We start from the raw sequence: 21,701 nt of genomic DNA, 5'->3' as shown, positions 1-21,701 counted from the left end.
CCGGGTAAGAAGAATTATGGTACTTTTCTACATTGTCCTTAGAATTCATATGATCCATTGTTTAGGTGGTCCAATGCGTGCTGGTCTTGAATAGGGCCCAAAGCACTTCGTTGTCCCGTTGTAATCATTAAAGAAGTGACGGAGTAATGGTTATTTGAATTGATCAAGCACTCATTGGACCAAGTTATGGTACTCTTCTAAATTGTCATTAGAGCTCGTATGACCCATCGGTTTTGTGATCCAATGCGTGCTGGTCTTGATAAGGGCCAACATTTTTTTCCGTGGTCCCGTAACATTCATTTAAGAAGTGATGATGTAGTGGTCATTTGAATCGGTAAAGCACTCTTTGGACCAGGTAAATTGCATCGTGGGACACTTCTACCTTGTCTTTAGAGTTGATATGACACATTGGTTAGGTGGCACAAGACGTGCTGGTTTTGATTAGGGCCAAAAGATTTCCATGGTCCGGTTTCATTAATTTAAGAAGTTTTGGTGAAGTGGTCATTTGAATTGGTCAAGTATTCTCTGGACCTGCAAAACGCATTGTGAGAGTTTTCTAAATCGTCTTCAGAGTTCATATGACCCATAGATAAACCTCCTTTATTTTGAAAAAAAAAACGCTAAAATCTGGCTTTTCCACGACCAAATCTTGAACATGTCAGATAATATTCGGGTTGCCATATATATTACGTCGATAGCATTGTCGTGAATCAGTAACTGAATAGGTAGCAGAACTTTACTCATTCGCGAATGATGTCAAACGAGGAACGTGTAATAAGTAACTAACTTCATATCGCTGAGCTGGCTAGCTAGCTGTGCACATTTGCTTACAATTCGTCTCACAGTACGTACAACATGTACACTGTACTGACTAACGTGACTTCGAGTTTAGTGGAATATTCGCATTTGGGTGCAGATACATTACACATACATTTGGAACTTGCTATCATAAATTTTCATCTTAATAACAGTTTTGTATTATTTTAGGTGTTTCAAGAAAGTAATTCTTGTAATGTTAGTGTGAAGGATACTCAAGTTTTAACACTTATTTTCGTTTTCCTATTCCAGACAACAATACTAGGCTAACCTACCTAGGCTAACTTAGGGCTTTATTAATGTAACGAACAGCGAGCAATGGCAGAGGACAGGCCTAGTGTTAATCATCTCATACGGACAGGACTATGCCAACCGTTAGGGGTCGACCAACGACTTGTCACAAATGAATCAGTAGATGGGCATGGTGTTTCCCAACAGAATAAATCCTTGAAGTTAAATCAAAGAGTAGAAGTGTGTAAAATCAATTTATCAACAAGCAGATCTAACATGAAATCTTCTGAGTTAGATTCACAATCTAGTTCTTTACTGCCAGATGTGAGACATATAAATGGTTTCTATACAATAGCGGACACTTTGCACAAGGAAAATGCAAACTCTGCCGTAACTGTGACAACTCAGAGTCAAATGGGGGAAGTTAGGATGTCCAGTCGGGTAGCAGAACCTTTAAGTCTGAAGCATGGTCTTGTTGTACATAGTGAGTGGGATCAAAAGAATTTCAATAATGATCTTAATGTTCAGGGCCAAACCAAGCAAGCGGTTGAAAGCAATGCGTTTAGTAACCCATTGAAAGAAATTACAGATTGTGTAGAGCACATTACCCTGCTGGACGATGATGATTTGAATGGTAATGTTGAAATGTCTGGAAATTTAGAACTGCAAGAAATGTCACAGTTTGGGAATGACACTTCTTTATGCTTATCAGTTGACACAGAAAGTTTGTTGCCCTCCCATGGCAATAAGCAATCTATTGATCAGACAAGAACAGAAAGAGCATTGGACACAGAGAAAAAAAAGGAAGAAATTCCAGAAAATATCTCAGAATTTGTATTAGGTCATGATCAGGGAAAATCTCACTTGGCTATGCAAGTGCCTCTTGATGACTCAGATTTAGACAGAATTTTACCAGCTGGCTTTGAAAATGCTATTGAATTGGTGCGATATCAGTCGGAACTCCAAATGCCAGACATAATGAAGTTGATCACAAAAGATCTTTCCGAGCCATATTCTATCTATACGTACAGATATTTTATTCATAACTGGCCAAGTCTCTGTTTCTTGGTGAGTACTATTTTTAGATGGTTAAAAGTTATCAGTGATGCAGATAGTGTACTGATGCACAGGTAGCAGAACTGAGGAATGGGCACCGGCGGTATGTTTCTCTCTCCCTTGTGCAAAATTTGCAATGTGTTCCTTGTTAATATAAAGTATTCTATTCCTTTAGTAAATTACAAGTGCCCTTGTGTTAAATTGCAAAGGAATTTGGTACAGAATGGGTAGAGGAATATTTTTTGGGTCGATATTGCTGGGATTTTTTAATTAACTCTGTCAAGCCAAAGTGACATTCTCACTGCCCCTAGACGCCCCCCTGAGTTTCACTCTGCTTCTGCTATATACAGTGTATACTTTAAGGACACAATACTCAATGTATTGTGTCCTTGAAGTACCAATAAACTGTAGCCTGCCATTGAATCTTAAAGATTGTCTGTGACAACCAAATTTCTTTTCGGACAACCAAAATGAGCTTTGGAAGTTGTCCTGCTGATGACTAGTTTACATCAAATTCAGTATGCATTGTAGCCCCCAAACAAGTAATATAAGAATTTGGTATATATCCCTCCATCACTATGGAGATACTGAAATAAAGTAAAAATAGTAGTAGGCCCATGATCTACCTGAAGTTGAGTTTTACAGACCCAAAGCTATAAATCTACACATCTCTCCTACCAATTTGTAGGCAGTGTACATAATGATAGCTGTTAATATTTTGTTTTGTATTTCCAGACAACCAAGTTCCCCATTCAAACAACCAAATAATAAGACTAGGTTGTCCCAGGGACAACTTGAGGGATTCCTTAATTTGCCCTAGTAGGTGTTGTGCTGGTCTCCACTTAGCAATTTTGATTTTCTGTGTTTGTTTGGTCGATTGATTACAATTGTTAAGAACTAGAGACAGCTTTTGGAAAGAACTAAAGCACTGACATCCTACGCCTTTAAATGCCCTATTATGCATTCCTTTATAAACACACAAACCAATGCATAATTCCCAAATGTCTTCTTCACTATTGAAAGATTCCCTGTAGACCGAACAAGTTCTATATTGTACACCCAGAAAATGTTACTTGGTGATTGTCTTGCTGAGAATCAAGGATGTTTTTCGTATGTACATAGTATAATTGACACTTGTCATGTTGTATTGTTCTACCAATGAACTTCAGGTAAGTCTTGTTCTGTGCTTATACTTTCTAGGGTTCTATTTGTTTGACATTTGCAATTAGCAAGAGCATGTGTAGGCTATTATAGACATACGGCTGTCCTGTACATTACATATGAAGGTTAGCGATGGTACATTACACTTTACAGGTGTGTTTCATGTACAGTAGATAAGTTTGTTTACAAACTTGCTTATGTTCCAGGGGCGTATCCAGGATTTTCTAACCCGGGGGGCGCGAATTACTATCTAAGCGGAGCGCCACCATCGGTTGGTACGCAGCGTACAAGAAAATTTCTGGTTTTTATACCCCCCAGATGACCGGAAATGGCACATCTCGGGCTTGAAAATGACCAACCAGATGTACACTTTTGCCTGAGAACCAAATATTTTCCAATAGTTTTGTTATGATCCATAACCTTTTTGAAGATTGTCACCAGTCACCTATCATGTTCGACCTCATTGCATCTCCTGTGGGTCATTGCTTTTGTAGGTGATTTTACGTCGCGGCCCACAATACCCGTCAGTCCCACATTTTAAGGTTTCAAGCCCATTATTTGTTCAGAATTTAAAAATTCACATTTATCGTGAAATAACTCACTTCTAAACATACACATAAAGTTGCACAAATTTTCACCTATATGGACAACCAATATAGAAAAAGCCGCCTCCAACCCCTAACAGACCGCTCAAAATTGCACGAGTAGAGGGAAGTATGTTTAAGAATGTTGGTCAGGGAATCTTCGAAAATTCAGACACAGTTAATTTATTGGTGCATGGACGCATGAAGATCAGCCTTCTTGGATAATGGTGGGATCGCGTGTCTGTTCTCTGATACTAACTAAGCGGAGCGCGACCATGGGTTCGCGCGTAGCGTACAAGATAGTTTTGGGCAAATTTACCTCCCAGATCGCCGGAAATAACACTTCCCAGACCCAATGATGCTCCCAAACCTCCTTAAGTTTTAGATCTCATGGCTTAGAAATTAGCCAGAAAAAAATTCAGGGGAAAAATAATCCAACTTTTGTATACGATGGGTCTGGGGTCCTCCCCCAGAAAACAATTATAGACTGCTGCAAATGCGATTTCCATCCTATATTTAACAACTGTGGATAAAAAAATGAGAACTAGACGTGAAGCTAGCTTAAATTGGCAACACACAGTGTGAGTTGTTAACGATTGTTGTGTTCGCACTCAGTTCGTTTTGCTGACCACAATTTACCACCCTCGTGTATAGATGATGTTTCACATGATTGAATGTGTGAATACTGCAGCGGAGAATTCATGCCTAACAGTGACAATAGTAATAATTCTCGTCTTTTATAGCATATCATTTGCACAATGCTGGATCAAAATGCGCCAAAGTTCAATACATGGGAATTTTAAGTGCAACGTTTGGTCAAGAGAACTTGATGGGGACACGGTATATCATCATCCCCGGCTTCCCTGCCATTGAAAAAGTTGGTGGGGACGCATCCCGCTGTGCCCACCAGGATCTGCGCCCATATATTAGTGTACAAATTTTAAAACCTCTTATAACGGCTACTATAAAACTTTGTTGAAAGAAATGAAAAAATACCAGATATTTCCGAAACCGAACACTACACACATAAACAGTTTGGAGGCTGTTCATCCCGGAACGCCATTTTCATCCTCACTGATATGATGTGATATCTGCTGTTTGCTTTACAAATTTGAATAATTGAAATAAGACTGAAATAAATAACCTTTATCTGTTTATTGGCAATGCCCACATTCTTTTCATTTAGAAAGACGCACAGTTTGAAGTTCATTACACACCGAAGGCTTCGATTCTCTATTTGCCTTCAGTTTAGGGAAGATCTTGGGATTTTTAACCCAATAATTATCACTAGATATCCATACAGTACAGTGTCTTTGGGATTTTTCGGGGCCTGATCTTGAGAAATTGCAAAATCGGGAGTGGTGACACTCCATGTAGGTCAGTGCACGACCTCTAGACGTCACTAAAACACAACCCGATCCCTTGTTATCGATGAAGTGGTGTGCTGCCGGATTTTGTCAAAGTCTTGGTACTACGAGTTAAGGTCATTAATTAAAGCAGCATTTTGCGTCCTTTTCTAGGATATTTCTCAACCTCACTGACTCCACTATGCCATAACGACATACATAACTATTAACTAGCTTATCTATATAAATCTTACTTCAAATGGTGGCACAAAAGTCGAAAATTTGCAACTTTCAACTTTCTCCAAGATATTTCCCGTTGGGATCCCAATTAACCTCGCCCATAATATGAATATTTAAACACTATGAACGTCATTTACCAATACGTAATCCAACACCAAGCTTGATTTGCGTACAGTCTATATAGCAGTTGTACCAGGGAGTTCCATAACAACTCCCTGTTTGTGCCAACGCAAAGTATTGAATCTATTTTTAGCAACGGCTCATAACTAAACCTGCATCTCTGATTGGTTGAATTCAAACTAGTGGGTTTGGAGTACTGTATGCGATTAATTTTAAATGTGGAATTTTGTTGTGGATACTTTTCTCATTCTCTGCAAATATCCTTAATTACTCGCCAATTAACGATGTTGGCAGGGAAAAACTTGGCTGATATCTTAGTTTGCTGTTTTGTGATTGATATATGTGAAAAACTTGATGGACATGTCAAAAAAAAAGAAAACGGCGACCAAACGCAAAATGCTGCTTTAAGTTTCATAACTCATCGGGAAGCGATTAGAGGGGTGGGCGTAGTGTGTGGGCACGCGTTTTCATGCAGATGGGAACAATCTCAAGAAGTGATGGGTGCATCCGCCCCCCCCCCCCCCGGCAATGATACGCCCTTCATTGTATGAGTTACGGTACTAGGTTTGGGGTAACAATTAGCATTCAGGTCGGAGTGTATATTTATCTCTGGATGGCAGTGTTGCATCGAAGGACATATGTCTGGTGCAGTTCGCATATAGATCCTGGTCTAATACCGAAATGCGTCATGTTCCCCGACGACTTGGTCGAGTTCAAGACCAGCCACAGTTTGTTTCATAGCACAATTGTACAATTGTTTAAGGCGTCCATACACACACACACGCGTCATGATATACTATATATAGTATTTATATATATATTAGTGAGAGAGGAAATATGTAACGTCAAAAATGGAGTTGTCGGTTTAAGGGGTAGGCTGAGGCGCACGCCCCTTCCGAAATCCTTGATCCGTCACTGGCTACCCTGTGTATATAATAGGGATCAGCGCTGTAATTATGTCACTGTTCCTCTTTCTCTTCCCAATGTCTTGGTGTTTTACTTCTGCTCACTCCTTTTCTCCTTTTTCTCGCTTTCTTCTTTTTCTTTTCCCTTCCTTCCTCTCCTTCCTCCTCTCTTTTTTCCCTTTTTTCTTCTTTTTTTCTCTCCTGTTTTTCTTACCCGGGGGGCACGCGCCCCCAACGTCCCCCCTAGATACGTGTCTGTGTTCGTTGGCTTGTTTATAACAAAACTTTCATGTGCTCATTGTTTGTCAAAGGGCTTATTCCTGTGGAAAAGAAGTACCTCATCATAGGGAACCTGTCAAAGATGATATAAGTCATCACATAGGCATCATTTTTTGTGTCTTTATAATGAAATGCATGATACAGCTTTAAAATGTGTGGCAAGACTGACTTACTTCTGAACAAAAATTTTTAGAAAGTTTCTACTTACAGCCAATCATAGTGCAATATTTGGTCAAAAGAAAATTATGTCAGTCTGACGTTCTGGGTTTTGCATGACATAAGGTCAGATTGCAGCAAATAGAGTGAAAACCAAGCAGTATCTGTGCACACAAAATTAACGTTAAACTACATAATTGTGCCTAAATATTGTAAATCAGTGATATTTTCAGACCTTAAATACAGCCTACCCTCTCAGAACTCATACGAAATGGGAAAGTGCTCTTCGTCAATTTTTGTGTTGCTTTTCTCTTGCTTGTATGACAATTAATCAATGGTTATGTGAAGCATGATCTATGCTTTGGACGGATGAAAAACAATAGATTCATGTTTCTTCACTCCAGCCATATATAATATAAATAAAAAAAACATATTAAAGTGCTGTTACCATGAAATAAAACATGGTCAAGAGCACTGTACAAAAGATCCGATACCTGGAATATAAGATTACCAAACTTAAGAAAACCTAAAAGTAATAACAACAGCAATAAAAGTAAAAAATGATATAAGACAGGGTTATAAACCACAATAAAGAACATAAAAATATCAATATAAAAAAGAGCACAGTAATGTGAATAAAACAACAAATAAGATTAATGCCCATACTCGAGCCTAAACAGATACAAGTTTTCAAATGCTTCACAGGAAGTGACGTGTGTAACGACCACAGAATATGACCAACCAGTCTGCAACAACATTACACTCCTCAAGGAATCAATGAAGGCAAAATTAAAATGGTATCTATGCATCTTGTGCATAATCATATGGTCAAAGAACAATCATGTGGTAGGAACATTATACAAGAGGCAGCAGCCACAGATATTTCAACAAATTGTTTGCGGTCCAAAATGAATTTGCATAAAACATTAGTACTGTATACTGTACTTTGTTGCAAGGAAATGCAAACTGATCTCCATCATAATCTGTTGCAGTGCTGCCAAGTCACCCGCTTTGGGCGGGTGTCACCCGCATTTTCGGGTCGTCTCCCGCCCACCTGTCCGAATCTCCCGCATTTTCCAAAAAGCTCCCGCATTTTTGAAGAATCTCCCGCATTGTAGGCCCACAGAGTTTTTCCTGTGAAAGTGTATCATTGCTAGCGTGAAATTCATTTCATCACACCAAAATGCGAATTATCTCAGAACCGCCAGGATCGGAAATTACTGAAAGCCGATCGTGCTAAATATGCCTGGCTGAAAGCACCGTTACCTATACGATTCGTGAAAAATACTACCGTTACGACACACGTGAACGCCACAGCGTCTGCAAAATTTCAGAGATTTTTTTTATTTCAAGATATTTTATCCTCTGGAATGAAAAAAAAAACAGACACAATACAAATATGGAGACACTATAGATTCAGCTTAGATGACCCGGGAAGTGATGTTTCCGGCCATCTGAGGGGCCGTAAGATCCCAAAATTTTCTTGTACGCTTCACGCCAACTCATGGTGGCGCTCCGCTTAGATGGTGTACGTAACCAACAGCACCAGACAATTTTCACCCGCCTAAAAAACATCTGACCTTGGCATCTCTGCTGTTGTAAATTCACTGTCGTCTTCAATTTACGACCTGACATTAGATCCTTAATATTGAATGTTAAAATTGTGTTCATAAATGTATTTCCTCACCGATACCTCCCTTTTTAGATGGGGTGTGGGTGGACATTATGATGTCACCTAACATGAAATGTTCTATGTACATATTGTACAGTAGCTATGGTCCTAAGCTGTAGCCTATGCTGAAAATGGGCAGTTCCATATTTACTTATTGACGGGGAGTTTAAAAAGTCATGTAATCCAAGCCAAGAGTATTAACTTTTTATGTGGTCAAGTCATGTACCTTACGTAGTTCTATAATTATGTCAAATACCAGCTGCCCGGCTATTATTATTGCCGAGTAACAATCTAAAAATAGCTACTTTGGGACATTCGCAGAGAAACTGATTTTTTATTCTTTTTTTATGTATTTCAAAAACTCTGTGAACTCTCCGGTCTTGAAAACAAATGAAGTACTGTGCCTAATGACAGGTTTCTAAGCTTCCAAACACAAAATGAATTAATTCATATCATGCTTCTCAGTAGGTCCCATGTCTATTTCACTGTGGTTTTGGACTTACAGAATTATGGTTATGGACGTACACGTCAAGTTATGTACGTACAGAATTAAAAACGTACACAAATTTAAACCACATGTCAATTTTCAAGTACTTTTTATTGAAGTAAACATTGAACATGGTATCAAAAACATGCATATAAACAATAAAAGAGATGGAAAAGATATCCCTTACCAGTGGTTTTGCTACAAAAATTGTTTTTCCCTTGTTTGGAGGGGGGGGGGGTGGGTTTTAATTTACCAAATTTGCATCTCCTGTTCCTTCTATATACGTGCCATACCCCACTCCTCATATGCTGTCTATCCCACTTTTCTTTAGCCACAATTTTTGTTGATGCCCAGATCCATTCCTCATGAAGTTGGCAGTTACAGTACAAAAAGTAATTATTCAATATGGCAGTAAAATTTTATAACACTCAACAACAAATTTTCTTAGCAGTAACCACTTAAATAATACATTAATAATGAATAATGACTGTCCATTACACATTTCTGCAAAGTGTCATCAAGAAACTGGGCATTCAACTTTTTAAGTTGCTCAAACTTTTTCACCATCCTTTAGGTTTTCTATTTTGAAGGGCCTGCTCCAATTAGGTTAGACTAGCTTATAAACAGTATGAAATTGCCTAATTTATCCTCTAATTCATTTTGATAAGCTAGCTATAATTATTTAATATTGTATTTCTAATATTATATACTGTATTGTCTAAATTTATGCATCTTGTCAGACATATTTAGGCCAGGGCATCCATATTGATGTTAAGGGGGGGGGGGGGGTAGGGTTGGCCAGTTTTTACCAGGCGGTTTTTCCCACCTATAAGTGGGAAAAACTTCAAATTATATAGAATTCCTTAAAATTCATGTGGAACTTGTGGAGGAGCATAGAAACTACAAGAAAATGGCATCTTCTGGTAGGGGGTTGGGTTACATCCAAAGAACAGAGCACCATGATCTATAACTTTGTGAGTTTACCGATTAGACTTAATTCAAATAAATAATATATTGGATGCTCAAATCAACCAACTTTATTTCCTAACGAGATGCATAATTCCATAATCTAGAGAATGGACAAGTATCAAACTGTTGGTGCCTCCAAGGGCTATGGTTTGTCAAATTACACATGTCACATTGTCTTGTTACATATAATGCAACACCATCACATAAACATGAAAAGTGAGCAAACATATTCACAGTGTAACTTTTACAACTCGCTCGCCAAGTAGATCTCTCAAGTAACAATGAAAACTACATAGAGTGTACTCTATTGTAAATATAGTGTAAATTCTTGCAAATTATAGTATGAACTATGAACATGTTTTTGTGTCTTAAAATATAAGTTACATGACACTAAAAAATACCTGTACAGTATAGTGTTTAACTTATTTGAGAATAAGTAACATATGGAACAGTAACCTGTGTTGTTGATACTTTTACCTCTTCAGTTAGCCTATACACAGGAAGTGCCCAGTATCACCTCACCTGTCCACCTCAAAGTGTTTAATCACTCATGCATGAAGTTGTATAATAATTGGACCATGTTTGCATTAAGGTAAACAGTTGGGTTGTGTGAATCGCTAGATAGGCCATTGTGCGTTTAATACTTTAATTGGGCCCATGTGCCTTACATAGTTTCAAAGCAGTTCTATTGAGCCCCCTGGATTGAAGTTCATTTCAATAGACTGTTGCCTACTGTATTTATTGAATGAACTGTCTAAGCACATAATAGGCCTAAAGAATTTATGAGGGGTGAGTGTCCCAGTGTAGACCTATAATGGTTTGGGTAAAAGGCAATGCATATACTGCTAAAGAGATCATGACAGAATAACTCTACATGTGCAATATGAAAATTACTCTTTTTTTCCACAAAAAGTAGAATAAGGCTGTGATAAAATAGCTCAAAATGAAGCTAAGAAACTCCCATATTCAATAACATATGCCTGTCATGAAACAATATCGTGCCCACTGATGACCCTGCATATTACGGACAAGTAATATTAGTTTTCGAGATGGAGGCGTTTTTTTTTACCGGTATTTACCAGTTTTTCCCGGTTTTTACCGCTTAGTGGGAAAAACAGGTTTTTCCCGGGAAAATGCCAACCCTGGGGGGGGGGGGGGGTATTTTTGGCAATTTCATAAGCAGTTTCACTACTTTCTTGGGAGGCACTTGTTTGACCCATGTAGCCATGGGGGTGTCTGGTAGCAAGTTCCCCCTACACAATCCCGGTACCCCCCAGGGGCCCTCATGAAAAACTAAACACCATATATATTGTGTGTACCTCTATTGGTGTGGAAATTTGTTACATAAAGTCTCCTACCTGTGCCCCTGCTAACCCATCCCTGTTAAGCCCATGCCCACATAAGGACTAACCAGGGATACCCTAAACATTTTAACCTAGTTCATGTTCAGATGAGTCTATGTGACACAAATAGGTTAGGCTTAGCCTAATAGCACAGTTGCAACTTAGCCAAACAGTACAATAGATGCATGGTTGTGCCTAGCCTAAAAAGTTTGTTATATACTTTAAGTAATAAATTCATGTAGGATTATACAGTATGTAGCCTAACATTAATTAGAATAGTATAGGCTTACCAAAAATAACTTGGTCCTAATGTTTGTCAATTAATTTTCAATTATTTAGCAAACAGATTTTCAAAATAACAATACAAACTAACCTCAATATGTTATTGATTTCATTCCACTAAATGCCATGCAAGTGGGTTTGTAAATTATAAAATATCTTCTGATTAATATGTTAATTAAGGAACCTGTAAGTGAAAGAACTTTGCAGTGAATAACATGTGCCTGGTTAAGCTTTCCATTTGTTTATTTTCATAATTTTTTATCCTTGAATTTTTGGGTGCTTTTGTTAGGCACTACAAGTTTGCTTTGGTTATCATTTTTATTCAGAACAATTTTACTACCTGAAATGTAAAAAAAAGATGAAAAGTTGCTTTTTTTAATCAGAACAATTTTACTACCTGAAATGTAAAAAAAAGATGAAAATTTGGTTATAGACGTACACAGCGAAATGACCATAACTTCTAAATGTGATAGCGAATATCACATACAAGATAACAATTTTGATTTTTTATTAATGTAGAGCTAATTATGAAGTAGTGGAAGTAGAGCTTACAGTAGCATCATCATGTACAGAAACTATCAATAGCAGACTGACAGTAGTAGATCATGACATCTTAGAATTCTTTCCTTCTTTCTTGTTTTCAAAGACTCTGGTCTCAAAAGGTGTATGGAGACAGAGCGATACAAAGGTTTCCTGTGGCTACTATGATAAAGTAACAATTACCAGCCACCTTGCATCAGCTCTCCTATTCTTAAAAAGATTATTATCCACTAGCTTGAAGTAAAAAGTCACCAGCAAGTAAAAGTTACTTTTTATATTTTGGAGCAAAAACTATGACAAACCTCTGTTTTGAATAGTTATAGGTTCCCCCCCCCCCCCCCCCCAATGAGATATATGAAATGGATCTTGCAAGAAATGGTTGCACATGGTTTAATACAGGAAATGAATTGAGAAATCATGCTTCAAAGTAACTAATGACAAGTAGTGACAGTTCTTAACTTTATTTCCTAAACTGTCTCCACTGCAAGCCAACAATGGTATTATATTAAAACAAATTCTTGGAGTTATCAAACAACAAATTTTACTGTATATATGTAATATTTTATTGCCATTCAATCTGCTGAGCTTTTCTTCCCCATTATTACTATATGTGGCACAATTCCTTCATGTAAGGATTTTCAGTTATATCTATTGTATAAACTTGATTAATAATAACTGCTAAACATAGGGATTAGTGTAAATTTTGTAAATAACAAAGAGTGACAGGGTTGGGTTGGCTAGAATACTGTAGGGGTGAATGAGTACATTGGATGTAATGTGTAGTGGAGGAAAAGTACCAAAATGTTCTTTGAACAAAGTGAGTGGTGTGACTTTCATTCATTATGTTAATTGATTTTATTTTCATCAGCTTGCTAAATAACTTTACAGTTCCCTGATATTGTAAACCTACATCTGTATATTTTGAATTATTTTCCTCTGATTTCATTCACAGGAGATTGTAATAAGTATCATCACTATCTTATCTCCATACATATAAAGTAAAGGGGGGTAAGATATTGTACTTCACCACACATCAGAAATGTAAGGAAGTGTGTGCATGTGTGTATGTATGTTTTCTTTGCTGAAGCATTGAAGAAAGGAGCCTGGTGCACATGGCACATTGGAATTACTTTACTTAACTACTGTAGTAGACAGATTGCTTGTCATGAAATGATTGTAACTTCAAATACTGTAATGAATTGTTTTGCATAATACTTAGGAATTCAGTTTGGATATTTTACAGATGTATGACAAAGAAATAATTGTAATACTGTTTTGAATAGTTTTTTCTACATGCTTATCCATCTTTTCACATTTCTTTCAGGCCATGCATGGATCCCTATGTGTCGGCGCTATTGTCTGCAAACTTGATGTTCACAAGAAGGTTATTCGTCGTGGTTACATTGCAATGTTGGCTGTTGATGAGAATTACCGAAAGCAAAAAATTGGTGGGTGACACATTGTTACAGTAACTTTGTAAGGTTCCCTCCCCTCCACAACATTTAGTTGGAGAGTTCCAAATGACCAAAGTTCATGTAATATCAGAAATCTGTGTTCAGTGTGTAATTAAGTGTAATTTGCAAATGCAAACATTGTAAAAATTGTCCAGATGTTACATGGATACCCGCTACATAAATGCACAAGTGCAGTAAAAACACCCCAAAACACAATTGTTTAAGCTTGGCATTGAATTTGCAATGCAGACTTGTTGTTGATCCTTTGTAGTTTTTGCAATGTTACTTGTTGAAATCTACTGGCAAACTGCTTTCCATTTTTAAATAAGCCTCCTCCCGACTTTTTAAAAGATTCAAGCTTTTCATATATAAGCCTGAGCCCCCAAAAGTCCTGGATAAGGTTTGACAATGGACTGAGGCCTGGGGCAAGATAGGTGGGAATGGGGGTTGAAGAAGCACGAGGGGGGGGCTGTGGGGTTGGGCATTGGTCACTGATGGTGGTAACTATTAATTCACTATATTAGTATATAGTGACACTATTCTGTATTATTAATCTCCGAACAATTCCGGATTATTGCCACTTACCATTTTCAAGGTTTCTTCTGAGTTACAGTATTTTACTTGATGATTTGTGATGTTATCTTAGTTTTTGTATAGCACATTATATGGGAACAGCCATCTCAAAGCGCTTTGAATCCCTGGTCATCAGGCTGGCTGCCGAATCAAACCTACAATCCTGAATAATAATCTGGTATATCAGAATAAAAATCTGACATACTGTATCAGAATTAAGAAAATTCTCTTTTATGGCCCTAATGGTCCTTTGTACTATGGGGTTCACCAGCCTAAGGTCTGGTTGGTTCACAGGCCTGGGGGAGCGGTGGGACTGAGTCGTATTCTGGTTTAGTTTGGGTAGTAACCTGGGTGAGGTATCTGTGCCGGTGTATTTGTGCGGGTGGAGTTTTCCCGGAGGTAATTGGTGGGGGATAATTGTCAAAGGGGTTATTGTCCGGGGGGTAATTGTCCCGGGGGTAGTTGTCATTGGAGGTATTAGTCCTCTGGGGTTTTTGTTGCGGGGTGATTGTCAGGAGGGTACTTGTCCTGGGTGTATGAGTCGGGGGGTATGAGTCCGAGGGATACACGCCTGGGGGTATTTGTCATGGGGGTAGTTGTTTGGCAACCTTAGAAAACCATGCCATCATTGGGTCATGTCAAAGCTTCAATATGTTATATTCAGCCAGACCCATCGCCATAATAGAAAATAAACATTGTCATAAACAAAGAAAAACATATTTAGACTAAGTGATCAAGTCTTCAGCCTTTTGTGTGAAGGAACATGGAATAAGATTTTTCTTATCTGTTTGGGTTCATGACATTTATCTCAATGGGAGTGCTGTGGTCAAGGCAGTGGATTTGTGATCTAAGGATTGCATGTTCGAGTCCTGGCCAGATGATTGTGTTGTGTCCTTGGGGCCTGGGCAAGGCACTTTATCTCCATTGCCTCTCTTCACCCAGGTGTGTAAATGGGGACCTGTGAGATAAAACTGTCAGCTGGGCGAGGTTTAGCTGCTGCCATGTGGAGGGATGGTCTCTATGTTTGACAGGTTATCGTTGACCAGGGTAATATTGTAAAGCGCTTCAAGCCTTTGGGAAAGGTGCTATGTAAAAATATGAAATAATTATTATTATGATCTCTATCACACACCAATAATGGTGGTAGGGTTTGTGTCTCAGGGAAGTTGATTTCTGTTTCTAGTGAGCAGTACTATTCGCACTTAATACATTTCTTTTCATTTTATTCACAGGTTCCAGTTTAGTACGGAAAGCAATAAGAGCAATGATTAGAAGTGAATGTGATGAGGTATGTCAATTGCTATTGTGTAGACTTCACTATAGCCCTTAATTTTGGTTTCAATGGTAATCGTGTGTTTGTGTGTGCATTTGTGACGTCCAGCTTGTAAACACCATATCTGAAGAAGGGAAGTTCGGACCAATTTCATATTTAGTGTGTAGAAGTTCCACATTGAGTACAAGAAGACTAATGCTTGTTGTGGAGGTCAAAGGTCATTTGGGGTCACCAGTGGTCAAACTGTGAAAACTTTGTAAACACAATATCTCATGAAGGTAAGCTTGTGCTGATCTCATATTTCATATGTATATGAACCAAATTGAGTACAAGAAGCTTATAGTGTTTTGTGGAAGCTAAAGGTCATTTGGGGTCACCAGGGGTCAAATTGTGAAAACCTTGTAAACACGATATCTCAAGGTGAGCTTAGGCAGACCTCATATTTGGTGTGCAGAAGTATCACATTGAGTACAAGAAGCCTATTGTTTTGGTGGAGGTTGTTTAGGTCATCAAAGGTCAAATTGTGAAAACCTTGTAAACATGATATCTTAATACTGGAAACTTGGGCAGATCTCATACTTGGTATGAAGTTGTATAACATTGAGTAAAAGAATTCCATTGATTTGGTGGAGGTCAAAGGTCATTAAAGTCAACAAACCCCAAACATTAACTTCACTCCCCTCTTACCTGTATCTCTACCCTAACACACCTTCCTAAACATAGTATCACAAGAGAAGCTTGCACAGATCACATATTTGGTATGCAATTGTACCACATTGAGTACAAGAAGCCTTATGTTGTGAGCAGAGGTCAATGGTCGTTTGAATTCACCAGAGGTCAAATTGTGAAAACCATGTTTTACACAATATTTCAACAAGGACAGATATCATATTTAGTATGTCAATTGATGTATCACATTTAGTAAAAGAAGCCTGTTGTGTAGGTCATTGGTCATTTCAGGACAGCCTGTGACATTGTGAATTTATTGTTTGTCACACGACACTGCTTTCACTGTATTACTAAGATCAAGTATGTTGTACACCCTCACTAAACATTCCGTCAGATTCATGAAGAAAACTGCTTATGTAATATCATCGAAACCACAATACATTGTTGTGTTCTGGTTTATTACTTGCCATAGGAATGTATAAGACTGATTGTTTGTTTGTGTGTGATGCCTTGGCTTGTAAACACTCTAAGGACACAATGGGTGAACATCATATGTGGTATGTAGATGGACCTTATAGAGTACAAGAACCTTATTAAAAGTGGGGAGGACACAATTCATTTTAGAACAGAGTAGGTCAAAGCCTGAGAAAACCTTGTAAACACAATAGCTCTCAAAGTGAAGCTTGCATGAAGTTCATACTTGCTGTGTGGCCTGTTTTGGTGAGGACAAGAACCTTTGGACATTTTTGGAGGTCAAAGGTCATTATAGGTAAAAGCCTGCAAATCTTTCAGGCACAATATTTCATGAAATAAAGCTTGAATGAAGTTCATACTGTACTTGTTGTATGGCTCCCTTTTGGTAAGTACATGAACCCTAATGAGCCAATGGAGGTCAAATGTCTTTGAGGTCACTGTAGTTCAAAGCCGGAAAACCTTGGCCTAGTTCACATTTGAGAACACAAGGAGAATCAGAATCCTGTTTTCTCCCAGAAAGGTAATAAAGCTGACCATAGTTAGGAAGGTAAGGTAGATAATCCATGAAAGAAAAGGACTTAAACAATGACGAAAAGGTCATGATGAATGTTTAAAGTTCATAGTGAGGGCTTTGTTCTGCACACTCGCGATGTGATACTGTATGCAGTACACAGAAATGTGCAACAAACTTGCCATTTCCATCTTGATAAGAAGTGCGTAGCCATTTCCATATGGAGAATGGGTATGAGCTTAGAACAATAGGGACATTATTTGGAGTGGGCTGATCAACTGCTTGTAAAATGAAACATGATGTTGCCATAGCCATATGTAATGTTTTCAAACATCAGTATCTCCAGTTGCCCCAAGCTGAAGCAATGATGACATTGTGCTTTATAACATTTAGTTTACACCAGACTAATACTATATAGGAAGAAATTTTCTTACTGTTTGCACATGCTACACTGCCTACATAACATTAGTTTCCTGCAATAAAACCAAATGCTTCAATACAAGTAAAACTTTACCACTCTTTAAGATCCTGATTGGCCAATGTGAGATCAAATTGTAGTATTAACACAATAACACTTGTGGTAGCTAGTTGTAGTAATACAGTGCTTCTGTCGTTAGCCTCGCAGTGGTCTGTTATTATGCAGGAGTGACGAGGTCAAGCAATCTGAGATCTTGGGTTGCTCTATTGTCCTTGCGGGGTCAGGATCCCCCTGAGATGGAGATCGTCATTGTGGGTCTGATCTTGAGAAAGAAAATTAGGATGAAATTACTTAGTATGTGGGTCCACATTATTGAGTACAAGAACCCTATTGTTTTCTGTTAGAGGGCAGGTGTCATTGAGGTCAACATAGGTCAAAGTTTGATAACCGTGTAAACAAAAGTCTAAAAGTAACCATTATGAACTTTAAGCATGGTGTATAATAGATCCACCTTATTGAGTACAAGTACCCTATTTTCTGCAGAGGTTGAATGTTACTTGAGGTCAACACAGATTTCAAATTGTGAAACTGTTGTAATCACAATAGCTCCAACAGTTAAATTTGGTGCATTTCACAGTATTGGGATCCACTTTAACAAGTATAAGAACTCTATGTGCACAGTCCAAATTAAATGCTCATATTTTCTGTAAACTCTGGTTTATGCAGATGGATTGTTCTTTCATTTCGACACAGGTCAAAATGCTCAAACTAGTTGTATTACAGATATATTTCACAGTCATTTCACAGTTCAGCCACATTTAAATCAGTACTTCATTTCTTTTGAACATCAGTTGAGGTTTGAGAAATTTAAGTCTACACAAAAAAGCACATTACAGTATGAGTGTATGTTATTTGTTATTTCAAGGGAACAAAGCATACAACTTGAAGACCTTTTGTACAGTAATATTAAATTGGGCAAGGTATCACTACACCTTTTGGTGTTCTGATAATTTCCTTACTAATTTTCAGCAGTGTTTAATATATTTATTGATTTATTGGGAATAACTGAGACCTGGCTGAGTACTGGGGATTGGGACAAGTTTGATCTGGGTAGATTAAAACTGGCAGGATATAAAAATTTGACATGTACCAAGATTAACTGGACGTGGTGCCTGGTGGTGGATTAGCTCTCATATATCGACAATCACTAACAGTGAATGTGGAAAGGGTTGATGGGTTCACCTCTTTTGAATGCATGGTGTGCAATGTTAGCTCGGATGGGAAGTCATGTAGGATTTACATCATCTATGCCCCACCTCCCAAATTTTCTTGAGAATATGTCAGTTGCCAGTTCTAATGTCATTCTGGCTGGAGACTTTAATTGGTCATGTCAAACAGAATGGAACAGCATCTGCATTAATTGACATTGCTCACACTATGGATTTACTCAAATATGTCGGTGGTGCCACACATGTTTCCGGAAATACCCTTCACTTGATTTTTTCACGGCAGTGTGAAAACTTCATTGCTGAAGTGGTAATTGATTCTCTGCAAATACTGTATCTGATCACTATCCTGCCTTAAAGCAAATTAAACATGGGAAAGCCCAACCATCCTGTTCATATTTACGTATTGGGAAAAAAACAAAAATAATGTTGCTGATTTCGGTAGAGACATTGAAAGTCTGTATTCACCTGACCTGTCCGCGACTGGTATTGATGAACTCGTTCATGTTTTTGACTGTGAGCTAACAATCATTCTTGACAAACATGCTCCACTCATTTCGAGGTCTGTGTGGCTCCGACCAAACACCGAATGGTATAATGAACAAATCCGAGAGGCGAAATCTTTAAGACAGAAGTACGAGAGATAATGGTGCAAGTCTGGTCTTCATGTTCACAAGGAATTGTATAACCAGGGATGTAAGTCTTCCGGATTTTTACGGAAATCCGGTTTTTTTTTTAATTCCAATAAGTCTTCCGTATTTTTACGGAAATCCGTTTTTTTTTAAATTCCAATAAAGTTCCACAAAATTGTTCGAATATCAAAGACACAACGCGGCAAAAATGCCTGGCCCGTTGTAGCAAGCTAACTTCAATTTTCACTCATCGATCACTCAAAATACCATTTCCAGTTTCGCATCATCGCATTGCACTGTACAACATTGTGCCATGTGAATATCGTTGCGTACGTGCGAACTTCAAATCGCTATAGCTCATTTCTGTCGTTGAAAAACCTTGCCTAGGCCTAATTCATGTTGATTGGACTGCTAATTAATATCTTCGTAACTGCTGGTGCTCGACATAAGTTTTGGAATTAACGCTTGTGATATTTGTGAGCGGCGGAAATCTACGGGATACGCAAATGAAAGTCGATATTTGTGATCGCATTCGAATGTGAGACTGTTTTTTATTCCGTAGTTCGCTGCGACGTATTCGTAACTTTGAGCTAGCCTAACATAACGATAGTGTGTAAGTAGTAAGAACTAGGGGTAAGATGTGTTAGCGCTAATACTTCTGAGCTAGCCTAACATAACGATAGTGTGTAAGTAGTCAGAGCTAGGAGTAGGATGTGTTAGGACGGCATTCACCTGGGGTCTCCGAATATTTTTTCCGGGTTTTTTTGGGGGCTGCACTTACATCCCTGTATAACACAGCACAAGCTTGTTAATGAGCTAATGACATCTGCCAAGAAAGAGTACTTTTCAACACTTGTACACAACCGTGGAATGAATCAGAGGAAGCTCTTAGGAGTAGTTAACAAACTGCTTTCACATGATAAGCAGGTGGATCTACCAAACCACGTGTCCATGCAGTCTCTCTGGGATGACTTTGGTAACTTTTTCAAGAATAAAATCAACAGAATCCAATGAGCTTTTACACAGGCTACGGGTAATGATCTCAGTAATGATCTCATGGGTTTTGATGTAAATGACAGTGCCTTTAACCTTACCAGCAGATTTGAATGTTTTTCTACCATCTCTGAAATGGATGATCACAAACTTGTGCTGAGCTCAAAATCTAAATCATGTGCTTTGGACCCATTCCTGTACGGCTTCTTAAGGTTTGTATTGAACCCCTACTACCTATCATAACTAACATCATCAGCATGTCTCTGAGTACGGGTACTGTACCTGCCCTGCTAGTTTCAAACGTGCTCAAGTAAGACCCATCCTTAAGAAGCAATCTCTTGACAAGAATTCTTATGAGTACTATAGACCCATTTCTAAACTACGATATTTGGCTAAACTATTGGAAAAAATTGTTCCATACAATTCCCGACCTACTTAACTAAAAGTCAGCTATTAGAACCGCTACAGTCTGCTTACTGATATGGGTGCAGTGTTGAGATGGCATTGACCAAAGTGCAAAATGACATTCTCTTATCTCTTGTTGATAAGAGGATTGTCATGATGTCGCTATTGGATCTCTCTGCCGCATTCAACACTGTTCACCATGGTATGCTGCTTGAGAGGTTGATTTCCAGATATGGTGTTAATGGGTCTGCCATTACTTGGTTCAATCCAACCTTCAAGACAGGTGCCAACATGTTCAGTTAAATAGGGTAAGAGGTTCATCTATCAATCTTGAATGTGGAGTTCCTCAGGGGTCTGTTCTGGGTTCCCTGTTATTTTCTTTATATTCTGCTCCTGTGGGTGATATCATCAGGTCATGTTGCATGAATTATCATCTGTATGCCAATGATACACAGGTATATACCTCATGTTGTCCATCTGAATCTGCTAAGTCCTGTATGGCCATCGAATTGTGTCTTCTGAAGGTCAGTGACTGGATGTTTTCCAGTATGTTAAAATTAAGTCATACCAAACACCAAATTTATTATATTTGGAAGTAAACATTTTAATGTACCCGTTGATTTAAAGCTTCACATTGGTGAAGTCTGTGTCACTCCCTCAGATCAGGTATGCAACCTTGGTGTTACTTTTGATAGGCACATGACTATGATTGCCCAAGTCAGAAATGTCTGCTATGATGTGTGTCAGATATCTGGGTAAAATTCGTCCTTATTTATCGGATGAAGCTGCAATATCGGTTGCCCATGCCTTAGTTACGTCCAAGGTTGATAATTGTAACTCGCTGCTGGCTGGTCTTCCTGCTTCTACTTTGAAATCCATACAAAGG

At 38.3% G+C, this 21,701-nt stretch overlaps 1 protein-coding gene across 1 annotated transcript in view; it reads left to right on the top strand.

Moving 5' to 3' along the window:
• Positions 1 to 850: 850 nt before the first annotated feature.
• LOC139970541 (uncharacterized) overlaps positions 851 to 21,701 on the top strand; it is a 32,489-nt gene continuing 11,638 nt past the window's right edge. The window contains exons 1-3 of the mRNA XM_071976325.1: positions 851 to 2,115; positions 13,512 to 13,635; positions 15,447 to 15,502. Coding sequence (XP_071832426.1) covers positions 1,135 to 2,115; positions 13,512 to 13,635; positions 15,447 to 15,502 — 1,161 coding nt within the window. The 5' untranslated portion in view covers positions 851 to 1,134. The remainder of the gene's footprint in view (positions 2,116 to 13,511; positions 13,636 to 15,446; positions 15,503 to 21,701) is intronic.

The sequence above is a fragment of the Apostichopus japonicus genome, chromosome 8 (assembly GCF_037975245.1).
Source record: "Apostichopus japonicus isolate 1M-3 chromosome 8, ASM3797524v1, whole genome shotgun sequence".
Taxonomy (NCBI): domain Eukaryota; kingdom Metazoa; phylum Echinodermata; class Holothuroidea; order Aspidochirotida; family Stichopodidae; genus Apostichopus; species Apostichopus japonicus.
Note: the sequence above shows the minus strand (reverse complement) of the source record. Positions and strands in the feature narration are given on the sequence as shown.